Source organism: Venturia canescens, chromosome 5 (genome assembly GCF_019457755.1).
Source record: "Venturia canescens isolate UGA chromosome 5, ASM1945775v1, whole genome shotgun sequence".
NCBI lineage: Eukaryota > Metazoa > Arthropoda > Insecta > Hymenoptera > Ichneumonidae > Venturia > Venturia canescens.
In genome coordinates this window covers 14,272,913-14,291,341 of record NC_057425.1, presented here as the reverse complement: position 1 = coordinate 14,291,341, position 18,429 = coordinate 14,272,913, and the positions used below count along the sequence as shown (strand labels likewise).

Below are 18,429 nucleotides of genomic sequence, written 5' to 3'. Positions count from 1 at the left end.
ATACTCGCGGCACTTTTTTTTACAATTTGCGGCATACTTTCCACAAGTTTCTCAAAAACGCACTCTGTAACGCACGTTACTTTTCGAAAAAGTTCGATATCAGCTTCGTTGATTCCATTTCCGAGTAGATTTATCTGAAACACAAAAACTAAGAGGTTTTGAGTTCAGTATGGTTGTGACTGCTGTACGGACTAGAATTATTTATTTATCAGCAATAGCCTGATGGCCGCAGTCAAAAGAATAGTTGTAGAAAAAAATCTCAAAAACTCTAACTATTTGAAGTAAAATTCTGGCCTAAAAAAAATTGAAATCGATATTTCCCAATAACTCGGCAATATTTATTCGTATGAAAAAAAGTAGTTGAATTTTCGTAAGGATCGACTCCATAATAATAGAGAAAAATTAGCGAAGCAAAAAAATAATTGATTTTGAAAAAAAAAACGTGTTAAAAGTTTTTTTTTTACTGAAAAATCAAACTCACTGTTGATCTGTGCTGTTGACGCCATAATTTTGAAAGTGGTAACATTGTGGAATACATTGGAATGATCTCCAAATTCATCCACTCCTGCAGGTATCAAGAGACTCGGTAGAGTCTCGGGACAAGTACATTGACAGCCCTGTCGTCTGCTGGCCTGAGGCTCTCGCCGAGACTATCTTTTCTCTGAATAAAACGATTCGCGGTGGTGGGGGTAAAATTGGCATGTCATTTTCTAGGACTGCAGAGCTCAGGAGACGTTTTGTAAATGATCTTTAATCGTTAATACATTTCCACACGTGAGGGATGTTCCGAAAAATATTAACTTCAAAGTATGTTTATTCAAAAAAATTACTATGTTTCACAGCGATCCAGAAACTCTACTCATAGGTTCTTTACTTCAAGACAACTTTGCTCTAAAATGTCTTTATTCGTTATTACTAATTGATATTTCCATTACTATTTTTACATTGCATTTTATTTTTACATAAATTACACTACATCGTTATTAATAAAAACAATAAAATAGTGACAATAGATTACTATTTTTTTATTGGGTGTCCCTACTCGTATGCCTTTCGGTTTTTACAATCCCCTTGCCTACATTCCACTTTCCATTCTCATTTCCATTGCGGCTGCAGCCGACTTACTTCCCACTGCATCGCATTTGCTGAGGGCGAAGGGAAACTGCAGAAAACCTTGCCGATACAGTCGGTACCTGGTTGATCCCATCGGATAGCAATGCCAGCATGCTCAAGCGTGGCCACCAGAGGTACTTAAATGGAATTATTCGAATTATTCGAAATATTGCAACGTCGTGGCTTCAGTGGAAAAATTTTAACAGAGACAATCGAATGAAACTAACAATCGGTACTGAAGTATTTGAACGAAAAGGATGAGAAAACGAAATGATAGGATGAAAAATCAACAAAGCACGAAAAAAGTTTCTTTTCGTGGTGAGAAAACGAGACGATCCGTTTATGTTTTGCTCTGCGAAAATGTTCAATCTGTATGGACATGAATGACCGTGCATTTGAGGGAAGACTATCATCGGAATCATACAAAACCATATGATGCTTTCTGTCGCCAGCAGGCATTTACTTTTCGGAATGTCGATTCCGACTTAAGGGGGTCACCCCGTGGGGCAGCCAGACTTTTTGGGCTTTTTTTGCGGCGAGGAAAAAACATAAACTTTTGAAATTTGAACGGTTTATTTATTGGTATTTCGACTCTAAGATAGAATTTTTTATCTCTGATATCTCGGGTGGATTCGGTGTAAAACTACTCCAGAGGAACCCATGTGTTTCTCCATGATCTCCACGATTGGTTTAACTGAGATCAAAAAAAGGGTTTTGATTTGTAAAGCAGCGCTAAAATTATACAGAAATATTAAAAATTGACGGACTCTCGCGCTTTGAAACATCGTTGAAAATTGAAATTTTGTGTTCCAAAGCCCGAAAATCCATCAATTTTAATATTTCTGTATGATTTTACTTCAGGCGATGGCCACCCGAGATATCAGAGTTAAAAAATTCTATCACAGAGTTGAAATACCAATAAACGAACTCTTTAAATTTCAAAAGTCCATGTTTTTTTTCATTGCAAAAAAATTGCGAAAAACCCCAAAAAATCCGGCTGCCACACGGGGTGACCCCCTTAACATCCTTTAGTCACTGAGTTCAACGACAAGACAGGTGTTTTTAAGAATTGAGAATTTCAAAATAAAAGTACTGGCGATTATACAGAAGTGAACGTAGAGATTTTATGGATTTCGGAGTGCGGAGCTCGATTTCAGAAGCAGAGTATTTTTCAAGTAGAACCTTAAAGAGGAAAATTGTCATTCCGACAAAACACGTACAAATGTTTGAGAAAAGATATATAGGAATGTCGTCATATAGTTTCGTACGATTAAGAAAAAGCGCACGTAACAAACTCCTGATTGGCAACCACCGTTCTGAACGTAGCGTGCATCCGAAAAATACACCGAAACCCCAACATATTGTTAATTCTCATCAGAGTCGTGGGTACACCAGAACCAGATAGAAAACATATTCTTTCATCACTTAAACGCATGATAGTTTTGACACGACATAATTATCCATTTTTCACGTTTTTTCCCCTTTAACTAATGTCTGAAAAAAAACAACCATTTCAATTCGAAGCCCAACGTTTTCTACCACGAAAAATATAGCGTCGTTTGCAGCGGGCACAGCTCTGGAACTGTTGGTGATATTTTTGCTAGAACTCTCAATAATCCATGAATTTATATGTTTCGTTCGTCTTCTAATATGAGAGAATAATTGAATGGGAGTACTAGACTGCAGAAAAATAATTGGACATACACCTCCGGATCGATGTTGACCTGAAATTTATCTTGAAAAACGGGATTTCATTTTCCACCACGAGCTAAGAATACGGCCGTGGTTATATTATTCGTTAAAAAAAAAACTGTATCTCAATGAGAAATGGTAATGATACCGAAACGGGCGCAAGTATGTAATAAGTGGGTGATTGAAACTCGGTTCAAAAGTATCAAGAACTTATGAAGACGAGTAAAAATCGAGCAGAAATATCGTAACGAGAAAGAAATTATCGCGGAGCAAAAAATCGTCGCATCAACAATTTTTTATGTAACCGTATAGAAACACAAGATTTGAGATTTGAACGCATGCAGAGAGAAAGGTTCTAGGAATTTATAAATATTCAATACTGCTGTTCAACTGATAAAACGTGATTGTTTTCGATGCAAGTTTCTCACTCGATGAGTTCATCCTTCCGTTTTTATTTTAGTTTGAAATATCGAGCACAGACATGTCAATAAAACCGAATGTAATGGATCAGCACGCGGGCACTTACCGCTTGTACAAAGAAAAACAAATAAAAATTCTGGTCATCGAAGAGTGCGGGTTGCAACAAAAAAGTGCGCGCTGGGCCGAGCCTTTTGCTGGTAAAGGGACCGTTCGGTGGCCGCTTGGGTGCGCGCGAGCGGCGCCCTACCGCAGAGACTACGCGAGCGAGTGAGCGAGGCTGAGCGAGAGCGCATGGGGTTGGCCAATAGGTATCAGAGAAAGTGTGTGTGGAAGCGCGAACGAGCCAGAGAGAGAGAGAGAAAGAAAGAGCGCGGCGCGTCGGTGTGAGGCATGAAAGAGAAGTACCGAGTCAGTTCGACGGCGACGCCGGAGCGAACGAACCGACAGCAGCAGGACGTGCCTTCCTACCTCGATCGTACACGTCGATCTTCCGATAATTTCTCGACTCGTGAAAAACATACACGATAATACACACACGCACACGTATATATATATAGAACTTGATAAAAAAAAAATAGAAAAAGTCTATATATATGTATATGAATCTATATATAAAATCGTAAGAATAAATAAATACGAAAATATATAGAAAAGAAAGAAAATTGGCACAAATTGTCCCATTCGTCGCTCTGCTCATTCCGCTTTGTCTCATCCATCCTTTTTCGTTCCCACGTGACAACGGCCGTATAAATAACTCGATTATTTATTCATGGCAGTGCGACTTTGAAGTATTTTTATTTTTCAACGCTAAATATTCGGAGACTTGACGAAAAACTGTTGTTTATGTACTATTTGGTACTTGCTGACGAGAACCGAACGATTGTCTCGCCTCTGGATCGGAAAATCGGTAAACAATACGCGCGACTGGCCGTGTTTGTACTGTGGAGTTTCATGGACTCTTGCGGGGTGCTGCAGTTTTAAAATAAGAACGAAAGAGGAGAGCTCCGTTGAGGAATGCTCGGAGAGTGGAATTGATAAAAGTGCGCTTTTCGAAAGTTTCCTCACACTCCCTCGGTCCGAGCTCTTGGTGGGGCTGTGGCAAACGATCGACACTTCGGATAGGCGCGGTCCCGGCGACAATCTACCAAAGCATAAGCAACGATTTTCTTTTTTCGGCTTCATTTTCGCACATCGAAGCTGCCTGTTCTTGACGCTGTCAGAGAAACTGTCACTCGGACTAAAAAGCTTCAGACTTTTCGAAGATAAATTATTATTTGTGTGGCTAAAGTGCAACGAACCAAATCGCTCGAGATTTTACTGTCTTGCTTCGGCTCAACGTTGTGCCGAATACTGATTTTCGTAACCTCGACATATTCAGAAGCTCCGCTGTGTCTAACAAGTGACTTTTCCGAAAAGTGCACCTTCTCCCCTCGCCCAGCCCTAACAGCCCACTTGTTACGGACAGTTATATCGGGTTTTTGCAAAAACCAGTGAAATACACAACAAAACAATGGCTTTGAGGATGATCGCGTCTACGAGGCTCACTTTACTTCCCGTCTTTTTCGTCAGCCTCGTACTCTGCATCGGTGAGTCATTTTTCCAACAACTCCAATTCGCTCTTCGGCACCAATTGAATTCTTTGCATTTCGCTAGAGTATTCTCCAAATTCCCAAAAGTTTTTCCTTCCCAAGTTAACAATTTTAATCGCTCCTAGAAAAATCCGTGGGTTGTGTTTTTGTGAATGAAATAAAAGAGCGAAACGAGCCTCAAACTGAAGCCGGAAAAACGTGCAACGAATGGAGCACGAATTATGCAAGACCAGACCGACAGCTTCGCAAAACTTGACAATCGTTTCACCCCGTTTGAGCATAAATTAATAAAACATTGGCTTTTCCTTTGAAAGTTCGTTCCAATCAAGCGTAAACATTTGCAGAGAAATTATTTCGTATCGATCGGGAATGTTTCCGGTTATACCTTTATTTATTTTATATCGATAGGAATTTTTTTACAGCACGTTATTCCAGATGCTTGAAAATAGAATTTTTTACAAAAGAGAAAAATCGGGTCGACGAAAACGAGAAGGAAATTGAAAAAAAAATACAAATTATTCAAACAACCGTGGGACAAAGAAATATGAAATTGTGTAAAAAATCGTCAACCTGAAAATCCAAGGGTTTCGGTAGATTCGAGAGAAAAATGATGTAAAACGGAATGACCCACATATCGTGTGTGAAACGAGAGCAATAAAAGTATGACTGTAGTTTGTTGCTCAAATCTATTATTAGAGCAATTTGTTAAACACGTACAAAGATTCGTGTGAAAACCGAACGGAACAAGGTCGCGATCGATCAATTTAATTAATCGTACTCTTCCCTCCCCCATTTGCCGCGATCTCTTTTCCTTTTTTCGCCAACGGAGAGAGACTCCGCGACCATCTCCTTCGTTCCCTTATAATTCGCCCTTCCGCAGCCCAACACATTTTCGTCTTTCGTGTGTGCCGTAATACGCTTCTCGATTTAAACTTGATTAAAAGTTTAAGAACCGCGAGAGTTTCGTGCACCTCGTCAAATTATTTTCCGCGAGCACACGAGAACTTCTCTAGCTCTTCGTTCGATCTCTAACACACCACGCGTAGAGACCGTTTTTTTGCTTAGAGAAACTTCGGGAGCTTTCTGGAAGTTAGAAATAGGAATTTAATATCAATCGAAGAGGAATCAAGCGCCGAATTTGGCTAAATAATTTCGATTGAATTTCCTGTTCACTTGCTGGTACGACGAAAACACAAAAATTCAAACGTTTTTCAGAGGTCCATTTTTCGTTTGGAGTCCTCGAAAATTACGATGACTGATATTTCATTCGAACGTAATGAACTTTACTCTTTCGTACAGTTCGTATGACACGTTCTCCGAATAATCGAGGACTTTATGAAAAACTAAAAAGCCCAAAATTTCCCTATAGGGAAAAAAAGGTTGGGACAAGTACATTGATGGTCCCTTGTTTCTGAATGGAATAGAAAAAAAATTCAAAATCAGGAAAAAATGTATATAATTGAAAAACCAAAAACAAAAAACAATCCTAAAAATTCTATTAAAATATAAAAAAAAAGTATAAATCGGGAAAGAAATTCTATTAAGAAAAATTGTAATTTTTTTCAACAATTTATAAATATTGAACAAATAGAAAAATTTACTATCCAAGTTTTTATTGATAATTCGGAATATTTACCGAACAAATTGGAAACTTTAATTGAAAAACTTACGTTTTATCCATAGGAGCGACTAATCATTTAATAATTATATTCGAGGAAAATCAAGTTCATGAGAAAAGTCATAACGGAAGTTACGTGTAGTACTAAAATTTATTATATGTACTTGTCCCGAGACTCTACCGAGTCTCTTGATAACTATTAAAAAATATATAATCGCGTGGTTAGAGGATGATTTATTCAGATTTAGAATCGCGGAGGTGAAAAAGTTTAGCTTCAGGAGCATTAAACGAAAAAAATGTATCGAGTCGAAACAATATAAATAAATCTCGTCATATTGTTGAATATTCACTTTTTACATTGAGAATTTACAAGAATATTGAAAATTGGGACGAGACTCATTGGCACGACGTTAAAAACACAATTTTTTGAGCAAATTCTATCGAGTGAATGTGACGAGATTTTTTTGGATGATCATACCAGGAATGATAATAAATCAGGAAGAAAATTGAGTCGATTGGAAGGTCCCGGGATACTTTGATTTGCTAAAAACCCCTGTCGAAACTTTTGGTCGAGTATTATCGACTTACGAAGACTCTCATCCTCGTCCTTATATATTATGTTATCTCGTTCCTATATCGTGGCCTATACGTATGTATGAAGCCTGGAACGCTCTTCCAAGTGCTTCTCGAATGATGCGAGCAATTTTGTTGGCTGCTTTCACCCCTCGCGGCCTCTTCGTTTCTCCCCTCGAACGTCGCAGCATCCACTCGATAAACGAATTTGCGGTTACGGCGGTGATCGTGGTCCACGTGAGTGGGCTCTGGCTTTCGTCCTGGACTATCCAGCATTTTAACAATGAGCTAACATCTCCATCCTCTCATGTACCAAGCGTATAATAAAATTCAATAATATTCAACCTGAGTTCGTCGAAGATAAACGATAATGGAGCTAAATACGATGTATTACATTGGTCAGGCGGGAAATGTGAGATTTTATAAAATCTATTAAAAATAATAAATATCGTGGACGGAAAAAGGTTTAGGGCTGTCGGTTAAATCATTCGAGAACATGTCCGATTTCTGTAGAGAAAAACTTTTACTTTTTTTTAAATTCCTTCGTACCTCTTCCGTTTTACAGAGTTTCCGCAGAGAAACGTCAGCTGGATGCAATTTCATCGTACACGGGACTCTTCGTTATGCGAAGAAGCAAAGAGAATGATGTATAATTAAACCCTATTATCGCACACGTGAAGCGATTCATGCTAAAGGGAAGATTCGAGTCGTTTTCGACCCGGTTGCAAAGTCAACGTTTACTAAAAGTGCATTGTTAATGTAATAAGCTCAGCGGATTTAAACGAAAACTGGACAAGATACAATCATACGAGGCATTCCATGCCATTTCACCCAGGCTGTGACCCCGACCATTTTCGCGCTTTGAATCACAAGATTTCCATTTTCAAATATGTTTCATAGCCCAATAATCCTTCAATTTTTAATATTCCTGTATGATTTTAGGTCAGGCGATAGCGACGATTTTGTAAATTAAAACGCTCTTTGGTTTTTACATCTCAGATCAACCAATCTTCCGGAATCGTGGAGATTGTGGAGAAACATATGTTGGGTTCCTGTGGACTAGTTTTACACTGAATCTGCCCGGGATATCAGAGTTAAAAAATTCTTTCCTAGAGTTGAAATACCAATAAATAAACCCTTCAAAATATCCGGCTACCACGCGGGGTAACCCCCTTAATATATATTTATTGTTATATTTTGGCCCTACCTTAACTCGAAAAAACATACAAAGAAAAATAAGCTCATGATGAGACTAGTCTTAAAAATTGTAGAATTTTTACTCTATTTTAGAGAATTTTTTGGAAAAAAAACCTTTAAGGAGGGTGGCTACCGACGATACAATGTTGCCATGCTAAACCATGTTAAATACATTAAAAATTTCAAAATGATAAATTGAAATTTTGAAAAAAATGGTGTCTTCGCACTTGACGTTGAAGAACATTGTCACCAAATTTGATCAATTTCTTATCATTTTGACGATTGTAGCCACCCTCCTTAAGAAAAATGTTTTGTACTTTAGAAGCAAAAAAAACGTTGACATTGTTAATTTAAAATTTCTTTCTTATGTTCAAGTGAAAGTGCTCTTCAAAAGAAAACAAAAATGATGTGATATTCGTTGATATCTCAATTAATTCAGGAATTATAAAGCTTTTGAGGCTTTCAAAACTTCCAAAATCCACATTTTTTCAAAAATTATAACGCTCTACAGAGAAGAGATAAAGATCTAAAAATTGGTGTGGATGCTCCTTTCATGGGGCACTATTTTATGAAACAAAAATGAGAAAAATTAACAATGGTCGGGGTCACGGCCTGGGTGAAATGGCGTGGAATGCCTCACACACAATGTGCATGGTTTATATTTTTTCATCAGACAAACGAGTTACTTGATAATTTACTCCTCTCAAATCTTCAATCCCTTGCAGGTTCTTTGAAATATAGGGGAAACCGGGGCAAAACGGGATACCTAAGGAAATATTGAACTTTTCAGATGTTTGGGAAGCTCTGTCTATTTTTTACTCCCAAAAACTAAGAAATGTACTGGAATTCTGTTCAATTTTCAAAAAAAAACCCCTCAAAAACTCATGAAATTTTTTTTACTATGATTTTAATTCAATGCACCTTGGGTGTATTTTACACCCGTAACCGAAGGCTTCCGACTTACCTGAGATTGCTTTCAACGCTTACAGCGCTCAAACGTAAGTCGAGCGCACGCTGTGAGCGCTCTCAGCGCTTACTAACGTACGTCGAACGCACCCTCTGTAATTCAATTCAAAATGAATGATATGAATAATAACGAAGATTGCCAATGTTTATTTTGTAAAAATTTATATTCTTTATCCACTGTATCATGGATTCAGTGCCAAAACTGTGCAGAGAGGGCACATGATTCGTGTGTAGGTGTAACCACACATGATGGTCCGCAAACATATATCTGCGATTACTGCGTCGTAGATAGTAATCTGCGAGGCAGTAATCGCAGATTTACAAATACTTTTGGTAATTATGCAGTTTGATTACTTTTCCGAAAATCAACGAAAGAAATTTTTTTTTAGCATGGACGACTTCGATTAGTTACCATTGATGATATTTCGTCGGGGGAGGCTAACATTTTCCATAAAAACCATGTGTTTGAGGTTTTGAAGTTATTGGAAAAATATGATGAAATATGGTATATTTGAATATTTTTGAGTTCACAACACGACAGAGCGCGCGGGCGCACACACACACACACACACACACACACACACACACACACACACACACACACACACACACACACACACACACACACACACACATCAAAGGTATTCTAAACCCGCCCAGCAATACCACACAAGCATCAAAAATGCTCTGAATACACCCACCGATTTCGCATAAACATCGTATTGGTTCAGAACACTTTCGATGTGTGTGCGGAATCGTTAGGTGGGTTTAGAACACTTTCGATGTGTGGGTGTGGTTTCGCTGGGCGGGTTTAGAGCAACTTTGGTGTGTGTGTGTGTGTGTGTGTGTGTGTGTGTGTGTGTGTGTGTGTGTGTGTGTGTGTGTGTGTGTGTGTCCACCTGTCCTAATGTGAACTCCTAAATAGCCTGATATACGCCAAATCCCCGCATTTTGACAACAACTTCAAAACTTCATAACTCATGGTTTTTATGGAAAATGTTAGCCTCCCCCGACGAAATATCACTTACTATAGTCCAATCGATAACTTCGAGAAGAAGAAAAAAAAATTCCATTGATTTTCGGAAAAGTAGCCAAACTGCATAATTACCATACTTTTTGTATATCTGCGCAAAAACGTTTTCATTTTAAAAGTAATATAAAAAAAAGAGAATTTGAAAAAAACGAATTTAAAAAAAAAAAAAAAAAAAACAGAATCCCAAAAAAACAAGATATTTTAGAAAAAATATGTTTCATGTTTTTTTCGGATTAGGATAAAAATTAAAAAAAAAAAGACAAAAAAATTTCTCTCATTTTCCGGGTATCCCGTTTTGCCCCGGTCTCCCCTACTGTAAAACATTTTTTTCCTCTTCGTATAACGATGTCTTTCAATCTACGTATTCGCCCAGGTCTCAGATATTGATTGTATGTGGGAAGGAATCGAAGAGGCAGTTTAAAGGTCTCGAGAGTAAAGTGTGCAACTGTGTATAATTGGGAAGCTCGTTACTTTGGTTGAATAACGAAGAGAGAGAAAAGAAAGGTGGGCGTGCGTGGAAAAGAGGGTGAGCGGGTGAATGCGAAGGGTAGAAACCGTTTCGAATCGTTGCACAATGTGTGTACCAATCGTGCGTTTCGTAGCATCATAACATCATCGTATAATAGAGAGATCGCGCACATATCTCTGTAGCACTTTAAGGTATATGTATATATTTGCATTTATTATCATCGATGTATGCGAATGTGAATGCATCGAGCCTTGTAACAGGGCCATCTCGTGTCGAGATATTGTCATATAACTGCACAGATCTCTCGTTGTTACGAGTATTACCCACTAAAATAGTACGTGAACTACCGAAAACGGGGTGCCAATGTGAGCGCATGGAGAGCAGTCTGTACGAAAAAGGGCACAACAGAGGGGAAGGGAAAAACGAAGATTCAGATCGGAAACGAGTAGGAGAGACAGAGAGGAAGGGCTGGAGACACGGAAAGAGGAAATGAGAGAAAGTGAAAAGTGAAAAAATGAATGGGAAGAGAAAAGAGAGGTTGGAGGAGATCTACACGGAGTAAAACAGCAAGCTACACATTCGTAAAATACGAATGCTTTCTCGATGAATTTGTACGGTTCGCGCTACTTGATTTTACGCCTCGATATATCGACTTTGTATGCCGAGGATTCGGTGGAACACGTCGATATCGTGATGCGAAAAAACACACGCACGGAAAAAGCCCAGTTTTCATTTACGAGTAATCATTTTCCACTCGCTCGTGGGTTTCATGGATTGTGCGAGTGAAAAAAAAAAACGAAAACGAAAACGAAAAAACGAAAAAACACAGATGGAGTCCGCATCAAGGACTCTCTTCAGTGCACACACTCATCGCCACGATAACGATAAATCTTGCACACATGCTCACCTCTTCGCTCACCTTGATTCCTCTTTGAGCTACTATCGTAGATTCGTGGTTCAGCAAATTCGTCCTTTCTCTTTCTCTCTTATTCTCTCCGTGCCTCTCTTCCAGCCCGCCACACAAATCTCAGCTATACTCCATTGATACCTTCTCACTCTATATCTGTACGTGCCCTCGATGCCAGCGGGTAAAACGGAAAATTACTGCAGGATAATAGAATATGTGCCGGTACTAAGTTCGACCTGTGAGAGCTTTTCGTAATTCAGTAGCGAAACTCGTATTCATTCCTATAACTGGCTATATACGTATTCAATTATGTTATATACGACTCTATAGATGTACGTATCGAGGGAAGAAATGGGTGAAACAGTTCGGTTCCGTTATCCCCGAAAATCTGTCTCGCTATACTCATCATCCTATATCGCCGCGATTCGATGAAGCTTATTGGGTTCGAATAATCCTGATTTGATTTGAAAATTCACGAACGTGTGTAACGCTCCGACAAAACGTGAAAAATTTATTCCTCGTCCTTTTGTCGATTTAAATCCGTAATGCCCAAACGATGGATCTGTACTCGTTCTGCATTTTTGGAATCATTCTCCCCCGGGAGAAAGACCGTTGAAATTCGGGCGTCCGATCGACGTGGAATAACCCATACTCTATTCCTTATCGAAACGCCCAATCCGAAGAGCCTGAAGGACCTATAGGTAAACAGGATTTGTCGAGCTTTGATCTATTGTTGATACAATTCCTGTGCATTCGAATATGTACAGAAACTGTGCCTTCGCTCTCCCTGATGTTCCTACGCTTTCGATTCGCGTCGTACGTACCGTATAAGTCAAAAGTCACGTTCCAGTCGCACACTCGATTTATAGATCGGGAAACTCTGGAAATTATTGTCCCGAGGTTTTTTTTTCTACTTGAGATCGTTGCTGAGATGATAATCGCTTTGTTGACACAACCAGCAATCGAGTCAACGCAGTGGGGTATTGAAAAGTAGTGCGAGGGGTGCTTTCTTTACTGTTTGCTTAATGACGCTTCAGATAGACGAGCATCCACTCATTTATATCTTCCGAAAGGCACGTCAAAAGGTTGAATCACAAAGGACTGGTCTTCACAGCATTTCGTGATTTACTTGCTCTGTAAATTTTGGACGCAACGCTTGAGACACTGCGTATATCGATACCGCAGTTTGAAATCACAGAGCGAGAATCCTCGGAGCTTCTGCTTCGCATCAAAATCACGAAAGACTGATTTATGGGTAACACAGGGAGATACAAGCTGCTCTTCCCTGCTGTTCTCTCTACGTACGAGGTGCTTCGTGTCAAATAAATCTGGAAGATTCTATATTTTTCATCTCTTCCTGTACTCGGTGCGCGCGGGCCACCGAAAAATGGTGCGAAAATTAGCGTCGTTGAAACGAACGAATTTCTTTTTTTTGCCACTTTCGTTTTGTTCGCTTTCGAAACAAATGCAGTCCAAATATTTTCAGGCACATCTTCGGAATTTTGCTGAAAAAATGGTGCATGCCAGTGGTCCACGCAATAGTATTTCATCAATTTCTAAGCATCGAAGCCAGATACGAAAACCATAAAATTTTATCGTTTCTCATATTTATTCACTAACAATACATAAAATTTCATTGCTCCCGTTAGCATACGAGAGCCACGATATTTTATAGTGTATTTATTTACTTGGAACGTATAAAATTTTATTGACTTCGAATTCGTTTTGTTTTTATGAGGAGTTTGAGTGAAAAAATTCTTACGCAATTCTATTCTGCAGACAATTTTTTCCAACTTTTGGGAACCATGCAAATCTTGTGCTGCGCCAAAATAAAAAATATTTCGACCCTCGAAATACCGAATAGAACGAGCGTCTAGAAGTCAAAGACCAAGTTTGTTCCTGACATATTGTGACTGATCGTTGCGGACATCAAACCACTTCCGGTTGTATCGATACAGTCACATCTACACGTTTCCAGGTTCATCCGATAGATATAGAGTATTTGTGTGGTATCGATTGAAACAGACGTACGACAGGAAACTCGTAAAGTCATCTACCGCGTAAGCTAATGGGCCAATTGGTTAACGAGCCAACCACGTCGTACGGTAACAGCAGTAATAGCGTCAATAGTAGATAACAGCTTGCTTAGCCAGTCGTGATGTAATTGCTTCGATAGCGAACGTTTTGGTCTCTCTTGCTCCTTCGCATTTGCTTAGAGGGAGTATCTCTTGGCGAATGCGACATCTACGATTTCGATTCTCCTTAACGATACAATCTCAGAAAGCTTCATTATTCACGGTTCTATTGATTAATCGCTCTAAACTTTGATCCAAGCGTGTAGCGATTGATCAGGCGTTTCAGCTGGTTGGAATACTTCTTGAAAAATTCGAATAGGCCGCGATCCTGTTGAAATGTCAATTTGAAGTTGTTGCGGGGTGTTTGAAATTTGATGTTTTCCCGATTTCAGCGACCCCAGTAGTGGTAAGAAAAAGACATTATTCAAGAGTTGCAATAGCAAAGAAAGCCTCGAGATTAATTACGGGGACCATGGAAAGTTTTACCTCAGACAATTCCACATTTACGTTCGTCTCGAAATTCTAAAAAGCTGTAGCCTTTCGCCAGAATTTTATTACTTTTTTCCTCTGATAGCAGCAGTAAAGTTTCAAAGTTCAAGCAACTTCGGTGTGTGCACGTTTCGATTGAAAGAGAGCACAAGGATATCGGAGAGACATTGATGTAAGCCCATTGAGTGATGTTCATTCCAATCTTTTTTCCTCTCTTTCGCAGCTACGTGGTTTAACGACCCTCTCTCATTTACTCTTATCCACTTTTCGAAATAAAAAAACAACTTGGAGTTTCTCCAGAGCGGAGGCGCTTTTGTGCCTTGACTTCTATTCGATTGGATAAAGGCTTCAAGCCACCACGGAGTTGTGGCGCTTGTGGGCTATCAATGGCGAGCACGACAAGGGGAGACAGTCGAAAGAGGATTTCCAGTTGTCTACCGATAGGTATCAAGGCTCGTCTGTATATGTACACATACATATATAAATTCAGTAGGGTAATATACATCGTGAGTGAGGATAGATTTTGTGGGGTGCGAATATCGTGTCCTGACCTCCTTATCTTCATCCCCAGTGGTATCTTCATTGTCACTGTCGTCGCCCTCCTCATTCTCGATCTCCTCGCTCTCTCTCTCTTCCATCCTCTGAATGTACGCGTACGAACCTTCTCCTCCGCGCCGTCTCGCAAGTTAATCATTCCATGGTTATGTACCATATTTATCTGTATATATAAACCTGAGTTGTGCGCCTTGTCCGGAATCGTCAACGCGTATAAGCTACTTGCGCGCCTCCTGGAAGGACGGATACGTGATATTGTCACTGCTACCCAGATGTTCCTGGCATTATTCTCGTAGGAAATTCTGCCTCGTGACTCCCTTCCCCACATCACCATCTGCATCACGTGTATGCTCGCAACTCATGTTAATTATTGTTAATATAATTCTTGTACCGTGGGCTTCGTTCGTGGTGTTAGACGCACGAATGGTAGATTAGAAATTTATTTTCTTCGTGCATCTGGATTTAGGAAAAGAGACGTGTGCGAAAAATGCACAATTTTTTGACGAAATTAAAAAATAAATAATTCATATGAACTTGCAATATCCCATGATCTTGTGTAATTATTTTTTTACTAAGAAATTTTAAAAACAATAGAAACTCGATGGGTCTTGTAAAGAGTGCCCAGGCGAGCGACTTGTTTAAACATAAATGCACTTGTCTTGAGTCGCTGACGCGACTCTGTAGTTCCGGAGAGTAAGAATATTTGAAAAAAAGAGAGTAATGAGAAAAGGAAAACTGAGTTTTTTCAAACGGAAGTATTTTTTCGGCACATTGATGAATTTAAGCTACGAGAAGACTGCAATGCATTTCCCGTCATTGTTACTGCAGAGTTTGGGTCTGGGTATGAAATGGAGGAGCTGGAGCAGGAAGAATTTATCAAGATTTACGGCTGACAAAGGATATCGCGAAAGACGTAGAAATATCGCGATGGAACGTTAAAGGACACGCTATTATGCAACTGTAAAAAAGCTCTCGCCCGTCCAAGGTTCATATACGCGAATACGTTTCGTTTTATTTTTCTACAGTCTACCTTTTTTTCGTGATTTTTCTTCCGCAGGGGTTTCTACATTTTTTAACATTCACAAGGAGAAAGACGGCTTCAGCGTTATCGCTCACTACACCCCACATCTGTATGTGTATATTACTTGTGATAAATGTACACACACGTAAGCCCAACGTACACGAGACATGCTGTGTTGGACAAAACGAATGCGTGGAAACCTCGCGAAATCTGAAAAGGGACGAGGATAGTTTATAGGGGAGAAATGAGAGTCTGACGAGCCAAGAGATATCGAGAGATATTTTGGAAAGCGAGATGAGAAGAAGCGAGCCCGAAACCATATGGGGCGTGAGAAAAACGTGAAGGTAAAAAGTGCAAAGTACGATTTTTCTACTACTCTTGCTCACTCTTCTCCCCTCGCTCCGGCTTTTGCTCTTTCGTTTGCTAGTTTACCACAGGGCTGTGTATAGCAGAGGGGCCAAAGGTGAAACGGGTGGCGCGATAAAACTCGCTTGGCTTCCACGCCAACACGTGTTCCGAATCCAAACTCTCGTCTCTCTCGTCTCTCGCCCATCTGATTCACGAAAGGCAAAAAAAACATAGTTTTTTTATACACGCTAATACTCGCATAAATGAAGAGCAACGAATAAAAAATTGCGGAGCAATGCTTCACGCGTCTGCAAATACTTACGCAAGGGAACGTCCTAAATGTCCTGTACAGCTTGCTCTCTTTTTCCACTCGAGAAATGTATCCGCCAGTCTGTTTCATCTCGTATCAAAGATAGAGAGGAACACAGCTCAAATGTACGATTTGTGAGGTTTGCGAAAAATCTCCTATAAAAAAGCACTTGATGCTCTGCATTCTCTCAATTTACTACACTGCCACAGGGGGCTTAACAAATTACTTGCGTTCAGGGATGCGCTCTTACGGAAAAGTCACAGATGCCAGCAGTCACTCGTATCCTCATTTCTTCTTTACGACTTCGTTCTTCAATTGCCAGACTGCATTGCACCTGTGCGTAAATAGAATGGTAATAGTGGAGCTGAATGGGTCAGGAGAGCAGAATAAGTAAGACTTTTTGAAAGATTTACATCGTTTGTTGGCTTCTTGAAAAAATATACTACGTAGGATGGTTATACGATAAGTGAGAAAATTGGGAAAAATGAATAAAGGAATCTGGTGATGAGAAAAATAGTTTAATTTTCTTTTCATCTTCTGGCTTGTTCCATCCGAATATCTCATTTTGGGCTAATCTCTTGTGAACAGCGATATAACCGCGAGTCTAATGGAATAATTCGATTAATCTTGAATCTCGTGCCAATTCATTTGTCGCGCTGCCAACGCGCATAAAATGGAATGAGGCAAAGAGGAGAGAGCCTACCGAGGAAAAAGAGGAAATTGTGAGGGGAAATAATAAGATTCGCGGGCAGCACGCTCGTTCGTGGTGTATAACGGTTGAATGACTCATTTATTGCAAGGAATCTCTCGGAGGACAGGGAGGATGCTGCGCTCTGAGGAACAGCCAAGCTGAGGATTCAGGTAGGGGACCGAGGGGGAAGAAGGAGTATAAGGGATTCCCACAGGACAGGAAGGAAAGCTCGTGGACTATGATAATAGATGGGATTCTCGAGGACCTTGGCAGCGACCAGAAACAGTCTATAGTTATACGCTTCTAATCGCCTCAGGTTGTACGGAGTATGCATTCTATCATCTCTGAGAGATAGCTCGAACGCAATATCTGTGGCTAAGATGATCCGCAAGCTTGAACCACGAATACACATCGCAGACACCCGGGGACGTTAACAACGCCGAGAATGACGAACCGATATCCCATCATCAATAAATCGGAACGACATCGAAAAATATAACTGCATTAAAGTCAGGCACCCCTCGCCTCTCCCTCGCACAAAATGAAGAATTAAAGTAACGTCATGTTTATATAACGAAAAAGTCGAGACGCCCTTCTCCGAGCCTCGTCTCTTCTTCCGAAGCACGAAGATCGAAAAGACGAGAGGGACCCAAGCCTTCGTCAAGAGCAGGACGACCCTTCACTAAAACTTGATCAAACTTTCAACAAGATTCCCCAATAACTTTACTCATTCTTAAACCCCTCTTGGACATTTTTAGCCTTCAACCTCTGCTTCCTTCGCTTCTCCTCTTTCCCTCTCTCTCTCTCTCATCTTTCTTTCGTCTCACTCTTTTATATCCCTCTCTTCGATTTGACTCCTCGTTTCGCACGCTTTTCGAGAAAACTATGCCAAGTACCTATAACCATCGGATCCATGACTGGTGTATCCGGAGAGTTTGTAACTTTTTAAGAGTCCGATGAAAACGTGCCAGGGAATTGCGAAAAACAGCGAGACTTACAAATGGAAAAAAAGAGCTCGGGAACTGCGAAGAACTACTGGTAAACAATGCTACGTCGTTCCACGGTTATGGCAACGCGTTTGGTCATTCGAGATTTTCCGATATTCGGATTTTTCGATCTTGCAAAGGTTTGATCTTTTTATTGATTTTCTGGGAAATGGATTATTTTTTGGGTTCTCGCTTTCGAATTTGAAAAATTTCTCAGTCTTTTACAGTGACCCGAATATTCAACATTGCGATGTTAACAAAAACGTTTCTTATACATCAGGAAGAGGGAGAAACGAGAGTATGGGGGAGAAACACGTGAGCCGCAAGTCAAAGCTTACTTTTCAATTTCTCAAATGCGCGTGACAAACGACGCAATC

General features: G+C 39.9%; 1 protein-coding gene across 2 annotated transcripts in view; it reads left to right on the top strand.

The window, feature by feature from the left end:
- The window catches only part of LOC122410628 (uncharacterized), a 141,977-nt gene that overhangs the window by 17,422 nt on the left and 106,126 nt on the right, over positions 1-18,429 (top strand). For both annotated transcript variants that reach the window (XM_043418911.1, XM_043418912.1), the window contains exon 1: positions 3,653-4,811. In XM_043418911.1, the coding sequence (XP_043274846.1) occupies positions 4,736-4,811 (76 nt within the window). In that variant the 5' untranslated portion in view covers positions 3,653-4,735. Of the gene's footprint in view, positions 4,812-18,429 lie in introns of those variants that run through there.